The sequence below is a fragment of the Hydra vulgaris genome, chromosome 01 (assembly GCF_038396675.1).
Source record: "Hydra vulgaris chromosome 01, alternate assembly HydraT2T_AEP".
NCBI lineage: Eukaryota > Metazoa > Cnidaria > Hydrozoa > Anthoathecata > Hydridae > Hydra > Hydra vulgaris.
In genome coordinates, this window is record NC_088920.1 from 55,578,752 (window position 1) to 55,599,101 (window position 20,350).

The 20,350-nt window shown below is 28.2% G+C and overlaps 1 protein-coding gene across 1 annotated transcript in view; it reads right to left on the reverse strand.

The window, feature by feature from the left end:
- LOC100209202 (disks large homolog 1) overlaps window positions 1-20,350 on the reverse strand; it is a 44,610-nt gene that overhangs the window by 13,420 nt on the left and 10,840 nt on the right. Inside the window, exons 2-7 of the mRNA XM_065788701.1 lie at window positions 13,266-13,379; window positions 12,654-12,701; window positions 12,194-12,421; window positions 10,081-10,290; window positions 6,002-6,170; window positions 952-1,054 (exon numbers count right to left, since the gene is read on the reverse strand). Coding sequence (XP_065644773.1) covers window positions 952-1,054; window positions 6,002-6,170; window positions 10,081-10,290; window positions 12,194-12,421; window positions 12,654-12,701; window positions 13,266-13,379 — 872 coding nt within the window. The remainder of the gene's footprint in view (window positions 1-951; window positions 1,055-6,001; window positions 6,171-10,080; window positions 10,291-12,193; window positions 12,422-12,653; window positions 12,702-13,265; window positions 13,380-20,350) is intronic.

Sequence of the window (20,350 nt, forward strand, 5' to 3'; positions counted from 1 at the left end):
TGTGCCCTGTTACCCATATATGGAAATCCATATACTTACAGATCAAAATCATTCATTGTTTTTTGAAAGATTAATAAGTATTGAATGTTAAAATTTTTTTTTGTTGATATTATCAAGGCCAAATGAGTTTCTTAAGCATCAAAGTCAGGTATATAAAAATTGCCTAAATTTATTTAAATTGATAAATACAAGTACTTAATAATAATTTTTTACATTTTTGATCATTTCATTGGATTTATCACCCCTGTAAATAGCCAGATACAAATTATACAAAATTATAAAAATAACAAAATTACAAAAAATACAAAAAAAGTAAAAAGATCAAATATTTTCAAAGTTATGACTTGAAATTTTGAAATGAATGTTGTGATGCTGAGAGAACAAGAGAGCCTGGCCAATATCTGCTAAATATAAAATGATCATATTTCAGAATCTTCTAAAATAGGAGCCGGAGGCTAAAAATTTAAAGGAATTTTTATTTTACTAAGTACTCTCAACAGTATAAAAATCAGCAAAATCTGAGTATATCTCAGATTTTGCTGATTTTTATCAGCAAAATCTGAGATATACTCAGATATTATATACTCAGGTGACATTTTTAAAAATTTCTGGGGCATTTGACATCCAATTATACTTGGAATAACTTGACAAATTAGATAATTACAGATTTGGGTATAAAACCAACTAAGAATAAAATTGTTAACTTCATACTAAACAAATACACTATTTTCAGTTCATTGAATCCAACTTTTGTTAGTCAAACTCACCAACAGAAACCCTCATTATCCTGATAAATTAAGTTATTGTCATCCCATTGGATAGAAAGCCATTCCATAATAGAAATTAGTTCAACATTGCTCAGCAAATAAAAGGATTGATGTATGCAAAATATCAATTTCATTTACACTTATCTTAAAACTACTGATTTCATATTAAATATTATTAACTTACCTTGTAAAATCATTTGTATTAGAAACATTTAGATCTTGACTGTCATCATACTCAACTGTTTTGTTTTTTAATGCCATTGAAGAAGTAATTCCTCCATCTGTATCTAAAATAAATATTTATACTTTTTTAAAAAAAAACAACTTAATAGTAGTATTTATTAGTAGTAGTAATAGTAGTATTTAATAATAATAGCTTTAGATAAATACTGATTATTTTATTTAATAAAAAATTATTTACCAACTAATAAAGTAAACACATATATTTGATGATATTAATAAAAATATAGCAAGCAATGACTGATACAGCATTTCTCGTACAATCTTATTTTCTTTTGAAATATAAAACTTAACATGCATATAATATTTTATTTTGACAACTTTTGACATGTTTTGACAATTTAAGCATTACAAAAATGTACTGACAAAACTTAGCTAAGATTTAACTATTTATTCGAATTCTTGCTTTTTGATAATATTGTAGAACAATAAATAAATTTTCAGTTTTACCCTATTTTAGGTGTGAACACTTTCAAAAAAGTCTTTATTTAAGCTGTAATGTAGTTCGAGGTGATGAAAAAAAAAAAGTACTACAATTTTGTTTGTGATATGAGAAAGTCCTAATAAGTAAAAAAGAAAGTCCTAATGTTTAATATTATATATTTCTTGAATATTAAAATGTTTAATACACTAATGACATTTTTCTGATAGAGATTTTTTAATTCTACACATAATATGAAATTAAAAATTCCTTTCTATTATTCTACGTAAAATATTACTTAGTTTTAGACTTTTTAGCTGCTTTTTCTTGTTTTTCTTTCAAATTTCCTATCCGAATTCGCTTTTTTTCCTGTTTCTCAGACTCTTTTTCAGCTTTTTTTTCTTGCTTTTTCTCAATTCTCTGTCTTTCTAATTCTTCTTTAGCTCTCTTTTTCTCCTCTAAACTAGCAATATATTTGTCAGATGTAATGACTGATGAAACTTTTGTTGCTTGTTTTGGATTTTTTTTACTCAGAAATTCTTCTGGACTAACAAATATTGACTCGAAAACATTATCATTTGCTTGCAAAGGTCCTTGAACTGGTGCTAAAGCTGTCTTATTATATTCGGCCATATGTCATATCATTTTCTAAATCATTTTTGGCCTTATCAATTGGACTTAACAGTTCTGCTATAACTGGAGTTTCAGGGGATTCTTTGGGATCCCTTTGAACTTCATTTTCTTGTACACTTAACGGGATTTTTGTAAGATCCAAATTTTCTAGTAAAAAAGGACACAAACCGCAGCATTTAAATCCATTTGGTATTAAAGTTGGATTATCCTGTGTTTTAGCAATTGCAGTCTGGACCAGGGGTCCTTTTTGGTAGAGCAACTCTAAGGTTTTGCATTCTCCATTCTGTGAGTATGTCGGTCCAAATATCTTTTTGCAAGATGAAAGTAAACAAAGTGGGTGCAATTAGGTGGCAAACAAAATTTTTTATCCATATGCTCTGTTATTTTTTGGAACCACGTTTTAATATCTTGTTTGGAAACAAGTGTTCTGTGTTTTGGAAGTGTCTGAGTCTTTCAAATTGAAAGTGTTGAATGTCTCTTGAAAAAATTGCATGCCCAACGAGTGCTAATTACTTTTTGGTCAAGATTCATTTTATGTGCTAAAATAGATGCACCCTTAAGAAGAAGTTTCTTTGTGACTGGCATACCAATATTGGCCATATCAATTAGCCACTTTTTAATTTTAACATCTACAGTTTTATCAAAAATTGTTGAACACCCTATTTGACTCTTTGCTCGACCTTGTGTTTGTTGAACAAGGTTGTTTTAGGTATTTTATAAAATTTAGATGCTGCATATATTATCATAGCCTTCTTTTTAATTTTATCCAATACTTCATCCATATCCTGTTGTGAATATGGCTTGTAAGATCTTTTTGGACCTAAAACAAAAAATTAAATTTTATTTGTAAGGGTAGGACTTTCTTTTGTACACCGTAAAAAAGAGGAAAAAATCACATCAAATTTTTTGAAAAAATATAGTTTTTACGTGTAAATCAATTGTTTTAACATGTAAATTCCAAACATACCACATTCATGTGCCATTATTGATCAAAATAGTTTTTTAACAACAAGATTTTTACAATAAAAAACCTAACTCTTCATCATACAATTTTTGACGCAATGTTCAATATGGCATCAGCTTATATTGACTATTTACATCTCAGTAGAACAAATACTCTGATTGGCCGAATTCTTCACCAATCCAGTCAATTTTATTATAGAAAGTTTCTTCAAAAACATTTAGTTAAAAAAGCAAAACTTATTTTCTCAAATATTTATTTTATAATATCCAAAATTTATCATTTGTTACATTAGGACTTTCTTACAGCATAGGACTTTGTTAGATCACAACACATTGGAATAAATAATTCTAACTTTTTAATAATACACAAAATATTTCAAAATAGTAACAACTTACTTCTAATGATTGTTTAATAAATAATTACATTTTACTTAAATCAATAAAGATTACTATAATTTATCTATTTTATAAGTATGTATTTTTTCCAACAAATTTCTAACAAAATACACACTAGTTTAATAATAACACAATTAAATAAAGTCAACTTTTTAAAAACCTTATTTATATACTTAACAAAAAATTTCAAGCTTTGTTGAGTAAACAAAGTTAAAAACAAAAAACTTTAGGCAATCCTTTGAAGATATGAAGAAATGAAAAATTAAATCATTTAAATTTATCATAAAAAATACATACTTATATTAATAAAAAATAATAATATCCTTTAATATATTAAATAAAATATTTCATTATAAACAATCATTATAAGTAATTTGTTACTTTATTTAAAAACATTTTTTATAATATAAAAACAACAGAAAAGATCAAAGTTTCTAAATTATTTATTTCTAACTTAATTTAAAATAATTTTTTTCAGCCTTTTTTTTTAAATGTTTATATTTTCAAAATAAAGACTACTGTGTTGCCTTACTGTAAGGCTTATGGGTTTTCTTGGCTTAAACTTACTTTTATAGGCTTGATTTAACTTTAATATGGTTTCACAGAATAATAAGATAAATAACTTATTTTTCTGTGAAACTTTTTGGAGATCATTTATTTATAACGCTTGATATTTTCAAAAACACAACTAATGTTTAATTTTGATTTTCCTAATTATTTTTAATTAAAACAATTTTCTCAATATTGCCAACAGCCAGCATAGTTCTTCTGCAGTGACAAAATTACTGCCAGTAGAGAACTCTTGCTAAATTTGTAGAAGTTGCTAATATTCACAAGTATTTTCTTGCATACTTAGAAATAACTGAGTACTGGAACTTCATTACTTTCCACCACTTTATAATATAGATATTTTGCTTTATAATTAACATATAAAGTCAAATTCAGATGACATTAGAAATTGTGTGCTTAAGTATTTTGATTGAGTCTTTAGCTCAGCAAATCAAGATGATTAAGCTGACTATTTTGATCACTTTTGTTGTTATAACCAGTAAAGCTTATTCAGATAAAATCTTTGTCGAACTTTGTTTGCAACCTTTTTGGAGGTTTTTTCTTGTCTAAAAACTGATGCAGACTTGACAGTAAACTTGTTGTTCATTTCCTCTATAAACTCCATCTAAAATTTCCTCTAAAACATCAATTTATCTAAAACATTTCATGTTTTAGAACAAAACCTATTTCATCCAAGTTTAACTCAAATTACTTTGGCTCTTTTGAGTCATATTTATAATTTTTAATTAATTCTGAATTTTAAGCATCCTTTGATATTGCTTTTTCCAATTTTCTCTTATATACTTTATTAAGTTTTTATTTCCTTAGATAATTAACTGTATTTCAGTAAATGTTCTGCCAAGATTTCAAGATATTTAAATTTGGCATGTTTATCTTGCTTTTTGCTTATATTTTGCACACTTCAAACTTTTTTAGCTTTTCGAAGAATTTTCAAACATCACTTTTTTTTTGGCATCTTTAATCTGAAATCAATTTTTTTTATTTTCATTTTAATTCACCTCACAAGGCCATGAAGGCCACTACAGTTGAGAAGGCTAGGTTTAGCTGTGGTTACAACCCTCTCTTAACTCTATAACTCCGAAACATGAACCTTAACGAACAAGACGGCTACACAAAGAGACAAGCAATTCTTTGACAATGATTTGAGTCCAAGTCAATAATAACAAAAAATCTTTTGCACAAATTAATGTAAATGTAAAAAATATAAAAACAAATTACTTTTCAACAGTAAAATATGAAACTATTATTCTTTTAACTTTGTAGTCCACTATCCTCATTACATTTTTAGAGAAAACTGAGCTATGATAATTAAAAATAGAGCAAGAATTTCAAGCCATTTTGGACTATAAATAACGTACCAATATTTTCCACTTTTTAGTTACTTTTCTGTTTACTAAAATCAAATTTACTTAAAGTTTTGAGTTTGTTTGTTATTTTAACTTCTCGTAAATAAAAAGATTAATTTAAAAAAGCTGTTTTTTTTTAAAGATATTGGCTGGTTCAGTTTTTTTCATATTCAAAATAATTTGATAAGTTCAGTTTTATTCAACTAATTTTGTTCTAACTGTTCAGTAACAACTTAGCCTTAGTTAACAGCTGTGGATCAAATTATCAAAACAAAGTATTGTATATGGTTAGTAATAGGGTACAATTACATGTCAATCCTGATGTCAAGACTGCATAACCAATGTCACTTCCATCTCAGTAGAGTGATAAGACATTAGTTAAAAACTTAATGACATCTAAAAATGGTTACTGCAACTGGTAGATAGTATTACTACTTGTTATAGTAATACTAAATAATATTAAATTAATATAATAAATTTAATTAAAAAAATATAATAATTACTACTTGTTATAGATAATATCATAATTAGTTATAGTAAAATTTTCTTTCCACCAAAACAACAACACTACCCCATTACTTTACAAAGGGACTTTAAAGATTTAGAGCTAGTGGAATTAAATTGTGATTTACCAAACAATTATTAAATTAAAACAAACAACATACCACTAAATGAAACAGATGGTGAAGGATGAGATGGTGCAGAGTTTTCTTCTAAAGATTTTTGTGTACCCTGGACTATTCGTGCAATTTTAATCTTTACACTTTGATTTGTTGATTTCAGAACTAAAACTGCATTTTCATGAGAAGTGTTTTGAAGATCTGTGTCATTTACCTATTTTTTAAACATATATTTATATGTATAAGTATATATATATATATATATATATATATATATATATATATATATATATATATATATATATATATATATATATATATATACACACACACACACACACATATATATACACACACATACATATATATACACATACATATATATATACATATATATACATATATATATATATATAAATATATATATATACATATATATATATACATATACCCCCCCACACACACACACACTAAGGTGGGTTCTCTATCCTTTTTATAATAAGCATCTTTTTTTTAAAAAAATAAGCGTAGCTAATTACATTTTTTTTAATTTTTAAGGTTTAATATTAAAAAAATCCATTAGCCAAAAACTCACTATAATACTGTATTTTAACTAAGTTGTTCTCTGAATATGCAAAAACAAATTAATAAAGATAGGACAAGCGATTGCCTTTTTCAAAATTTCAAAAAGCAACAACTATTGTTTCTGTTGTATGATTTCTATAGATTTTATAAAGCACAGCAAAAGAAGTCATTGCATATTTAGCTATGTTGTAAGAAAATTTCATTTTCATTCTATTTAAATATAAAAATCATCAACAAGTGCTTTTTTTTTCTAAGATAATTTTATGTAAAAAATCATAGGTTAAATAATAGATTCTATTTTTTAAAAAAAAATCAGGTCAACCAGTGTTCGGATCGCCAAAAAAAATTCTAGAAATGATTTGCCAACAGACAATAATGTTATTTAATATTAATTTTGGGTTTGAATATTTCCCAGAACAGAAACTTAACAAAGACAGAAGAAAGTGTCATTCAAGCAATGTCAGCAGCAAGAAAGTTACACAAAGTTACTGAGTTCTTTTAAAGAAGAGGGACATTCCTGTCTTTGATATTGCTGCTTGTAAATGTGAGTTTAAAAAGTGTTGTCGTGAGAAGGAGCACAAAACCCTACATGACAAATTATTTTTCAGTAACCAAAGATCTGCTTGATTAATATTCATGGCCCAGAATGATTAAGCTCTTACAAATAAGCTCAAATGCAAGTATAAGCACAAGTTATTATTTTTTTACAATTTAAATAAAGAATATATTAGAGTAACTAGTCAGATCATAAAAAACTATTTTGGGTTTATTACAAATACGAAACATTGGATAATTTGTTTGCAGCAGGATGTGATTATACAAATATTACAATTGATCACAAAAGCAGAATATTCAACTTTTAGAAGAGAGAATAGGAAGGCCTTTACATTGGTTTATATCCCAACGTGACGCAGATAAGTTACCACTTTGCCACTTAATAATACATTTGGATTAACCTACATCAGGCCCTCACATTTTCTGGAGTAATTAGAAAGCTTAAAACTGTGAAAAATCACTTATTGTTGCATTTGTATCAATCAAATTACTCTTGTAACAATCAGATTACTCTTGTAAGATATGTCATGAAGAAGGGTGTTAGCCAGAAAAAAATGTACAGTGTTGTTGCAATATTAGCAACTTAGGTTTTGTTAGTTTGCAAAAGGTCATTGTATTACAACATTAAAAAAAAAAATTAAACATAACTACATAAATCTAAGATTTTTGAGACATAGATATCTTTGAATTTTTTTTTAGTTGAGTTATATTCTTAGCAGAAATAAATGATAATTCTATATTTTATAAATGTTAAACTATGCAACATGTTTCATTCTGAGCAAATTTCTTAAATTTTTTCATATTTATTTTGAGTCTCTTCTTTGTGTGATATAGTAAAGAGAAAACAAGAATGAAAGACAATTGTAATATAAAATCATAATGTAAAATCGTAATATAAAAACTTTGTACTTTTAATCTATTTAACATAAAAATGTTAATAACTTATTTTTAAGAATATTATTTGTTATTTATTATTATGCAAAGATTTTTGTAACTTTCCTAAATTAAGATAAACAGTAAAAATGTAAATAAAGAATTTTTGAATTATAATTATTTATATATATAAAAAACATAAAATAAATCTAAACTACAGAATAACTAACACCAATTGAAAAATAAGTTTTTTCTTAACTTTTAAATGAATAATCTTGCTTATTAATCAAAACGTTTTTTTTCACATTAAAAATAAACACTGTTTTCAATTAAGAATCATTAATTAATTTCTTTTTTTCTTTTTTCTAAGATTTTAAGTTTTCTACGCGCATAACACTTAAAATCTGAGCCTAATATAATTTTTTTGTTTTTTTTGTTTTAAAAACTATGATCCTTTGAACCTTTAAGAATTTTAAAAATTTAAAAACCAATTAGGAATTACCCATTATACACAGTGCTATCAGGCTGGGTAAAACCCTGTGAATATGTATACACCAGCCTGGTTTTCTAATTAAGGTTAATTCATTTTGTAAGGATGGTTCCTGTCGTATTAGACAACTAATTCACAATTCTCACTATTTTTCTGATGACCTAATAGCATTAAATGACTCAGTAATTCAGTGCAATGCCTATTTTCCACATCTTGAAAACATCCTTTTGTATAAGCTTTCTGACAAGAGAAAAAACATTTGAGAGGTTGATAATAGATATGGGAGGTTGATAAAGAGACATGGAAGGTTGATAATAGACATAGATAATAGACACCTGAGCAACATGGTCTCAGAACACTTAAAATTCCAAAAAAGAACTTTTCTGCAGAAGTATTAATTTTATCTTTTTGACAATACAATTTCTGAACTCCTAATTTTGCTGTTTATATTATTTCAATTATTTTGCTGAAAATATTGAAATATATGTGGCATTTTGTGATGCGCCACAAATAGACTTTCCTAAATATTAATAATAAAATCCTTTCCACACACGTTAATGTAAAGTATAATAAAATAATAATAAATAATAAAATCCTTTCCACACACGTTAATGTAAAGTAGTAACAGAAGCTTGAGCATCCTTTTGTGGAGATAAAGATGGAACAAGAAATGGGTTAATTCATGATTGACTTAAATCACGCAAAATAATGCCAAGCTTTTACTCTGCAACAAATTATAGTAAAGATTATTAACTATGAAAACCAAATATCCAATTCATTACAAAATTAGCATTTACTATGGTTGCTATGGTTATATATGCCTTTTATTATTGTTTTTTACATTATCCTTCATTGCATTTAATATTGCTATCTTATTTGGGTTAGGTATCCTAATAATGCTCTTCCTCTTTTGAACAAAATATAAAGGTGCACTGTTAACATAAGCTAAGCTTTGCTCTATGGCTTATTGCTTTGTCACATTTCTAAAGTTGCATTTCTTTTAAATACTAATAAAGTTAATAAAATCTTTCTGTTATGGGTAAAAAGTCAACAGTTGAATAAGAGCGTTAAATTCTGTATTAGTTGTCAAGTAGTAAGTTGTCAGAGCATTGTTCGTTGTCAAGTAGTAAGTTGCTGGACTAAAGACATACACATTTCAGTGTTGGCTGCTATTATTAACATTTATTAGTATCACAACCAATATAAGGTACATGATGCCAATATTAAGTACATGATGCCAAAATTACATTAGTTACTTAGGTTATTTGTTGCACTTCTTTTTTTTTAAACATTTGAATATAATTATAAACTTAAATATTCTTTGAAAGTTATTAAAAAAATTTAATGCAGCAATTTTTAAAATAAAAGTATTCACAAAATTTGTTCCGTCTGAAAAAATGCATCATATTATTATCACCATTGTGAAAGTAAAAGTGATTGTGGTAAACTAAGATACTCTCCAAATGACCTAAATTTTTCACAATTCGCTCTTGGTATGTTGAAGCAAACAAAAAAACAAAAAATTTTTTACATGGAGCCACAGCCCACCCTGACATATACACACTTTTTTTATTTATATATTTATTATATATTTAAAAAAATATGAAATATGTTTACAAACCATTAATATTTTATCATCTACTTGCATTTGTCCATCCTTCTGAGCAGCACCACCTGGAATAATTTTAGTGACAAATATTCCATTATCACCAGGTATATGTTGATTGTCAATACCACCAGCTATGGTGAAACCCAATCCTGTATCTCCTTTATTCAGTTGAATGTTAATGATCTGAATCGGTTCTTCAATTGGTTTAATACGCTTAATTTTCTAAAAGCAAATAAAAGCATAATTACCATAGAATTATTGAAAGATCTAACATAAGTAGCATTACTTGGTGTAAGTTTAAAATTGATTTTCAAAAATAGATACCTAACTACTTTGGGCTACAATTTTGTGCTATTTAAAAAAATATAATAGAGTAAATGTTTACAAAACAACAAGTTTCAGCGCAGTACTACCAGGGACGTGGTGACGATCGAAATTGGAACCACTCGCTAATGAAGCGAGCGCTCTAGCACTACACCACTGCCGCATGTATATATATGTGTGTGTGTGTGTATATACATGTATATATGAGGGTTGTTTATTTTTCATCCATTTTTTTTATTGACAAGCTATAAAAAGATGAGTTTAATGAGTTAATTGAAAATATATTTTTTATTTTTACACCTACCGCCAACCAACTAATTTTTTTTAAATTCTTACTGCAAATGAAATAATTGCAGACCTGATTGTGCTACAGACATATATATGACAATGCGGTAGTGGTGTAGTGGTAAGAGCGCTCGCTTCGTAAGCGAGAGGTTCGGAGTTCGACTTCCACCACATCCCTGGAAGTACCGCGCTCAACTTAGTTTCTCCGCGCAGCGGCCTTGCTCAGCAAGGTTCGTGTTTCGGAGTTAAAGAGTTGAGAGAGGGTTGCACCACGAATAACAACTAAAAAATAAAAAAAAAAAACATAAAAAAAAATGAGTAGCCTTTTCGACTGTAGTGGCCTCCCTTGGGCCTTGGGGAAGTGAATAATCTAAAAAAAAGATTTCATAGTTAAAAATGTTGATAAGATGTGATGAAAAAATTTAGTTCCTCTCTTCATTGCATCATCAAATACAAGCAACATCTAAAAAATATTGATTATGGCACAATGTGTTGTGACTGTTACTGATTAAACCAAAATTTCAATTTGAACCAATACCAAAATTTTAGTTTCTGTACTTTTTATAAACTTGTTTGAAAAACATATAGAAAACTAAAATTCCAAATATTATTTATAAATAAAATATAAAGCCCATCATTCACAAATTTCCTAAAATTTAGTTTTTAGGAGAAGGGGCAATTGCTATATTACCCTTCTATAGATCCACACTAGGAAATAATGACATATTTTAATACCATACTATTAGTATTAGTAAATGCACACTTATCAGTATTAGTAATAGTAAATGCACAATATCAGTTAAATATAATAGTTTCAAATACTATATTTAATTTTCATTAAACACTTTTATTAAGCTATTAAGAGTTATGGCACACTTTTAATAAAGTACTGAAAAGAACAGATCATGTTTTTTCATTTTATAGCTCTGTTTTCTGACGATGGCTGTTGAAAAAATAATATGGTAACTTTTAATTTGAGTACACTTTCAATTAGCTACTTTTTACTTTTATTTGTAATTTTTTATTTTACTGGTTAATTTGGGGGCCTTAAACAAGCTGGGAGCCCAACACAGTTGCACCACCTTAAAGCCTACCCTGATCAAATTAAAAAATCGAATTAAAACATTTATTCCAGATGTATTGCTTATTGTAGTACTTAATGATTGTGATTTGCGATATGTCTAATTTAAGCCTTGATCATACTCGTAAACATAGGAGTGGAATTTTTTACACTCCCAATCATTTATCACCCATATTGTTTTATTTTAAAAACAAATTTTTCAAAAAAAAAAAAAATCAGATTTCCAAATAATCAAGTTAAATTTGATTTAAAATTAGTCTAAAAGAAAAAAAGCAATGATGCTTTTCTAGTATAAATATTTAAATGTATTTGTTATCAGTTATCTTTATTGTTGTCACTCTTTGTTCCTTTTTCCTTAGCAATTCTTTTTAAACTTGGTTCTTTTTTAAACTTAGTAATGTTATTACAATATTAATAAAGGAATAATATGCTTACAAGATTCACTTCTTCACCAGCACTTTTCAATGCATTGACAGCAACAATGTGTTCCACATTAACAGTATCTGTATCATTGACTTTAAGAATGATATCACCAACTTGCATTTGTCCATCCTGGTGTGCAGCACCACCGGGAATTATTTTAGTTATATAAATATGTGGTTCATTGTCTATATGTGGGTTGTCTTTGCCTCCTGCTATACTGAATCCTAAACCAGCACCTCCCTAAAATATAAAATTTATAAACTAATATACTAAATACTTAATATTAAATAAGTAATATATTGTTGTTATCAGTAAAATAAAAGCATCCATATTCAAGTAAATTTAAGAAAATAGAGACAAAGTTAAATAGTTTAAAAGAGCAAGAAAATATTCATTTATAATAAAATTTGTTATAAGAATTAGAATAAAAATCTTTTTGATTACTTGGTATTTAAATAAGAGTGCAACTTACCCTTTTTAATGATATATCCAGGTACTTACTGGTATCCAGTGGATTTGACTACAATACGAAAAGTTATTATATTTAGAAATCCAAAGAATAAGTACTAAAAAGATTCCTAAACTATTTAATTTAAAATTTTCATTTAAAATACATATTTTTCAATAAAGTGTGCTGAGAAAATACCTATTGAATAAATTCTTATTTTCATTTTAAAATAAATCAAGTCTGCTTTGTATTGAAATACATTTTATTTGAAATTCATTCAAAATAATAAATTAAAAAATATTTTTTTTATGATTTAAAAAAGCAAGGATTTTTAACTAATTTGAAACTTTGCAAGATATTTTTTTAACAAATAATCACTATTTTTAAGCTTCTGTTTTAAATACTGTTCAACTGGTTTTATTAACTTTGACCAACTCAAATGAATAGTTCATATACTAACTACCTTCCTCATTAAAGGTTTAATAAATTAAGCAAAATAAATTTCTAAATACAGTAACATCTAGTAAAAACATTCAATTTTGATTCCTGAAAATATTTACAGAGAAATTGGCTTCATTCAAATCAAGATATCAGATATAATATCTAAAATAGTACTAATAGTATTTCAAATGATACCTGTTCTTTAGGTGTTACTCCATTAGTATTGCATTTAACATCTGGAGTCTTTTCTGATTTTTCTTGGAGTAATTTAGCTGCTTCTTCATCTTCTCTTGCTTCTTGCTCAATAAGCTTAAAAAAAAAAAGTTAAAATGTATTGTTTTTATGCATAAAAATATGTAGATTTTCGAATTTGTGTGTTTAAAATAAAAAAGCTTTTTACAAAGCATTATTTTATAACTATGCAACCAATCACAAATACACACAAAAATTTTCTTTTAATATTTAAAATATTTTTTTATTCTTTTTTCATTTTATCTTAATTATTTTTTAATTAACTTGATAAGTTCAAATAACCAGTATAAAGAACTAATTAAAAAATTAAAAAATAAATAAAATAAAAATATTCATAAAAAAAGTTATGGTTCAATATTCATAAAAAAAAGTAATTATTGCAAGTTGAATTTTTTTTCTTAATTAATTAACCAATTTAAAACTGATTGAAGATCAAGCAAGAATAATAAAATATTTTTCACTTTTTTTTTGTTAAAAAAATCGTATTTTAGTAGTCTAGGATTTTAACTTTTTTCTTCAGTTTTTTCCCCTGCGGTTGAAATCTACAGAAAAAAAAAAAAAATTAACCGGCCTATAGATAAGCAAATGACTCAAGTAAAACATAAACAATATTTTAGTTGCTCACATCATAACATTACCAGTATAAAAAGTCAGGGGGCTACTTGCTTTGCTCATTAACTCAATTTTTGACAGGCACTGCACTTAATTACAGCACACAAAACAAGCAACCAATAGGAAAAAAATATTGTTTACTCAATATACATCATTATCTTAGATAATGGCTACAACACTACCTGCTTACCTTGCACAAGTACAACTTGTACTTGTGCAACTTGGGGAGAGAGAAATGTTTTTGAGATCCCCCTCCTCCTCCTCTAGTTAAAACTGGTGACGCAACGATGATTGTTAATTTTCATTTCTTAATCATCATTTTAATCATTTGTGTTTATTTTGTTTAGTTTTATCCAAAGGTAAGGAGTTGATTTGAAGCATTTCTTTGAATACACCAATTTACTGGTGGACATAACCATGTAACTTTTAGTTACGATAAGAAAACTATGTTACTTAAGAATTTAATAAACACTTTTATTAATAAAGTAATTTTTAAATAACCTGAAAATTATTTATATATTATTGCATTTAAAACCAAATTTTTTTTTTTATAACTTTAATAAAAGAGCAAAAAAAAAACTTAAAAGATAAAATAATTTTCGGGCGCTTTTTTGACAGTTTAAACAACTGCAATACATCAAAACAATAAAACTTTTAATAAAATTTTAAAACGCTCAGCTGAATGCAGTTTTGCAAAATTTTACCACAAAGATTAATTTTAAGTAAATGTAGTGGATATTCTCAGACTTAATGACAACATTACATAATCCATACTCTGCAAAAATTTGTCGCCAAACAAGGTTACTTTAACTGTAAGGAATAACCTAGCTCAATAAAGGGGTAAATTAGGGGTAGGGGTAAACCTAGCTCAATAAAGGGGTAGCCTAGCTCAATTTAAGGGGAAAACAAATTCTATCTGCTGACCAGCCTCGCACCCCTTCTTCATCTATTAGGCTGGCGCAGATGTATTTTTAATACATTGTTTTCAGTTTAGGATGTTGAATGCTGGATCTTCTTGACTCAATGCATGGGTTTTGCTTGTGTCTCAGTTTTTATGACTAGGCAACTCATTCTATTATCTCCTAATGAGGGAACAGCTCTAAAACTCAGTTTTATGGTTCTGAGGCCGGCTGGTAGTCAGGTTTCTCGAACTCTGTGGTAGCTCTCAGAGAGGCTGATTCCATCAACAGCTGAAAAATATCAAAGTATTAACAGTGCCATGTTGCGCATGAATGGTGTACCTGTTTGTACTTTTGGTGTGCATTGCGGAGGCCACATTTGGAGCCCTTTGTTACGACTTAGGGTTTATTAGTAGTAATGAGGCAATTGCTTGGGCTATTAAACGGTGTTCTGAGTACTATCTATGCTTTGAGTCAAGTTCTTTAATCTAATTTAAAATTGAATGAAGTACCAAAAACTATAAAACACAAAAAACCATCATCATCACCAAGTTCTCTAAACCTATCATTCACTAATATTCGCGGTCTTCGAAGTAACTTTTTTTCTACTGAGTCTTATCTCTTGCAAAGTTCACCAGACCTACTTGCTTTTTGTTAGACTAATTTGAGTTTGGCTGGCTCATCTTGTGATTGTGTTGATGGTTATCTCCCTCTAATTCGTGAAGACTCCAATAGTCACATGCTTGGCCTCGGCATTTACATTCGTAAGAATTCACCAATTTGTCGTGAAACTAGGTTTGAATCCACAGACTATTCTTTCATTTGCTTTCGTTTAGCACCACTTCACTCTATTGCCTTTCTCTTTGTTCTATATCGCTCTCCTTCATCTCAAGACTGCACTCTTTTTGACATTATTTCTGATCATATTGACCAAGCCCTCTCTCTTTATCCATCAGCTAATATAGCTGTTGTTGGTGACTTTAATGCTCACCACTCTAAATGGCTTGGCTCTAGTGTCAGTGACTCTGCAGGCATTAAAGCCCACAACTTTTGCCTTTCTCAATCCCTAACTCAAATAGTCAACTTTCCGACTCGCTTTCCTGACAACCCGAATCATCTACCTTCTCTACTCGACTTATGTCTTGTTTCTGAACCTAGTCAGTGCTCAGTTTCTCCACATTCACCTTAAGGTTCTTCTGATAACAGTTTGATCTCTCTAAAACTAATATCTCATTCTTCTTCATTACCTGAATCCCCCTATTATCGAACCTCTTACAACTGCAGTAAAGCTGACTGGGATTCTTTCCGTGATTTTCTTCGTGATGGCCCTTGGGTAGAAATCTTTCGTATTCCTGTCGACAAATGAGCTTCTTACATAACTTCGTGGATTCAGGCTGGCATGGAATTTTTTATTCCCTCTCGACGATTCTAGGTCAAGCCTCACTCTCCTCCGTGGTTTTCCTCACACTGTGCTGCTGGGAAATTTTTTGCGAAGGTTGCCAATCGAAACTGTTACTTCTATATTTATCAGCAAAACAATTCTCCAGAAAACAGACGTTTGTTATTACTGCTAGAAACAATTGTAAAAAGGTTTTGTCTATCGCCAAAACCCGCTATTCTCAGGTCATGAAATCTCTTATCTTATCTCAAAAATTAGGCTCTCGTGACTTCTGGAGAATCTTTAATAATATCAAAAATAAGGGCAAATCTATAATTCCACCTCTCTTGTATGGTTCAGACTTTGTCACCTCACTTAAAGACAAAGCCGAATTGTTTGCTAAAAACTTTTAATCAATATCATCTCTTGATTCCACTAGTTGCGTTCTACCTGATATTGCCAACAAACAGGTTGATCCATTGCTTGACATTCATATCACTCCAGCATCTGTATCTAAAGTGATTTCCTGCCTAGACTCTTCTACAGCTTGTGGCTCGGACAACGTACCTGTTATTGTCTTGCAGAAGTGTTCTCCGGAGCTGTCATCTATACTCTCAAAACTATTCAACAAGTGCTTATCAGAGTCTTGTTTTCCAGTCTGCTGGAAAGCGGCATCTGTTATTCCTATTTTGAAAAATTCTGGAGAGCGATCTGATTCGTCTAACTACCGTCCCACAAGTCTTCTTCCTATCATTAGCAAGGTTTTTGAATGTTTAATTAACAAACACTTAATTTCTTATCTTGAATCTAATAACTTACTTTCTGACCATCAATATGGATTTCGATCTTTTGTTCTACAGCTGATTTGCTAACAGTAATAACTGACAGGTATTATCGTGCATTAGATGAAGGTGGAGAGGTTGAGGCCATCGCTCTTGACATTTCAAAAGCGTTTGATAAAGTTTGGCATGCTGGTCTTCTCCATAAGCTTTCTTCATATGGTGTATCTGGCAACATCCTTAAGATCATTGAATCCTTCCTTTCCAATCGTAGCATAAAAGTTGTCCTCGATGGACAACACTCTTCTTCTTATTCTGTAACTTCAGGGGTTCAAGGTTCTATCCTTGGCCCTATACTCTTTTTAATTTACATTAACAATCTTCCAGATATTCTCACATCTAAGGTAGCATTGTTTGCAGATGATACTACCATTTATTCTTGTCGTGATAAGAAACCAAAACCCTCTGATTGCTTAGAGGGGGCATTTGAGCTTGAAAAGGATCTCATTTCTGCTACAGCATGGGGCTCACAGTGGCTGGTGAACTTTAATTCAGATAAAACTCAATTTTTTTCAGCCATTCGTTATCGCAATAATTTAGATCTTCCTATATTTATGAACGGTGATGTACTCGATGAGTCACCTACTTTTCATCTTCTAGGATTAACTCTTACTTCCAATCTTTCTTAGAAACCATATATCAAATCAGTTGCAAAATTAGCATCTGCTAAGGTTGCATTTCGGATTCTATTCTCTATCTCTATAAATCTCAAATCCGGCCTTGTATGGAATACTGTTGCCATATCTGGGGCCGATCTTCTAATGATGCCCTTTCTCTTTTAGACAAGGTGCAAAAACGCATTGTAAACATAGTTAGACCTGCTCTTGCAGCCAACCTCCAACCATTATTACATCGTCATAATGTTGCTTCTCTTTCTCTTTTCTACAAATACTATAATGGGCACTGCTTCAAAGAGCTAGCGTCTCTTGTGCCATCTACTAAAATTCATTCTTGTGTTACTCGTCATTCAATTAAGTGTCATCCTTTATCTGTGACTGTTCCTAAGTGCTCCAAAAACGCTTATTTGTCTAGTTTTTTTCCTCAAACATCAGTCGTTTGGAATTCGCTTCCTTCATCTTGCTTTCCTGATTCATATAATTTGCAATCTTTTAAGTCGCCCGTCAATCGTTACCTTGCTCTACAATCTTCATCTTTTCTCTTTCAGTAACTTCCAACTTTAGTGGCTGCTTGCAGCCTTGTTGGAAGCAAAGATGTTTAAAAAAAAAAAAGGTTACTTCAACAACAACAAAAATTAGCTAACACTTTTAAGGCAATTTAAATTCATGGAACGCAATTTTTCAAGTAGATTAGTACGAAGCCTTCACAGTAAGGCACACAATTGCATGCCATTTATAATATGTTTTAAAAACCTTTAAAATAAAGGAACAATTTACTTCTAATGATTGTTTAAAAAAATATTCGCACTTAATTTGAATTATAGTGTTGTTTTTTTACTAATTTAAAAATATAAGTTTCCACATGTAAACACACCCTAGTAAACAATTACGCATTAAAAACCATTTCATCCTTTGTTTAAACATTTATACATTATTCTTTTTTTTTTTTTATTTGTTTCAAAAAGTTTGTTTATCATAAAAAATAAATAGTTATATAAATAAAAAAAACTATATATAATATTCATTATTACTTTGTGTAAAAAATCATTAGTATTGTTTTGAAACTTCATTAAAAAGTGTTTCATTAATATTAAAGCACTAAAGATCAAACTTATTTAATTGTAATGGCTTTCAAAAATTTTTTATCTCTTTAAGTGTATTAACTTTAATGATTCTTATTTAAAATTCTTTAATGGAACTTTAGTTCTCAAAGAAAGTCGCTATTTATAAAAACAAAATATTTTTTTTAATAACATTTATTATAAAAAATCCATACTATTATATAATAAAAGTTTAAAAAATTATATGCAACTTTCAATGATACTTTAAACAAAAATCATTATCAGCAAACTACATTACTACATTTGTTACACTATATAAAAAATTAGTAAAGATAAAACTTTGGATGTCATTTATTTCTCTAAAATATAATTCAGAATCTTTATATTCAGCCTGTTTCATTTCTGATCAAATAATGGAAGTAAAATATTATTTGCCTGGTCATATAACTGTGTGCAATCGCATGCCTTCCTGCAAAAGCCTGAGCTTTTTTTTCAATCAATATTTATCTTATAATATAAAAATACAAAATCATTCTTTAAACTATATTTTGCAACAAACCTATTATAATAATAAATGTAATCCAAGAAATTCTTTTTAGTACTTTATGACTTTTTCACTATTCACCTTCTCATAAAATTGCTTAATGTTAAGTTCTATTTGGAAATATTAAAAAATGCAAAAACTTTAATGTCAATCATTAAAAATGAATTGAAAAACCATTTGTTGTTAATGACAAAGGGGTCAATCAAGAAATCCTGAATTGCAATACTTGGAAATGCTTCTGGTCTTTAAATTTTTAATATTTAAAAACCATAAGCACTATCATAAAACTTAAGAGTTTTTATTCAATAAAAAATACTTGTGCATTGATCTTGATCTCATTATAAAATCATATTATTATTACTGATGTGTTATTATTATTATAATTAATTATGATTTTAACTTCAATATTTGACAAATCATCAGATAAAAACTAGAAAAATAAAGCATACAGTACAATCTAATATTAAAAATGAAACAACTGAAAACCAAAAAAATCTAATGGAATTTAGCGGTGATCAAATATTTTTAAATAGTTTAATCTTATTATATATTTTTATCAAATCTCATTTAATATTTCATGTCAGCAGTGACGTATCCATAAATTTTTTGGGTATACCCGTCTAAAAATCCTGTCTACGGGTAAAGGACCTTTTTTTTAAAAGGTATTTTAAGTTTTACAACATGACAGCTTTAACGATAACATTTGCCGCTAATTTAACGATAACATTTGCCGCTAATTTTCATTTAAATGCTTTATTTGTATGAGAAGCATTTACTATAATATTTCATAAGCAAGCAATGACTAAAAAATTTAATTAAAAATGTAAGTATGTTTCTTTTATATAGACTAAGAAGATTTATTACACAGCATATTTATTACATAACAAGGTCAATTCATTCAAAATTTTATTTCATTCATTCATAAGTTAATAACTTTTTTGTTATTCTTTTACTTTTCAAATCTTGTTTTTAAATGTAATTATTGATATGTTATTATGTTTTAAAAAACTTTTATTTATTTTATTATTTAAATATTTTTAATGCAATTTTGCTGTTATTTGAAATTAAAAAGTTTAAT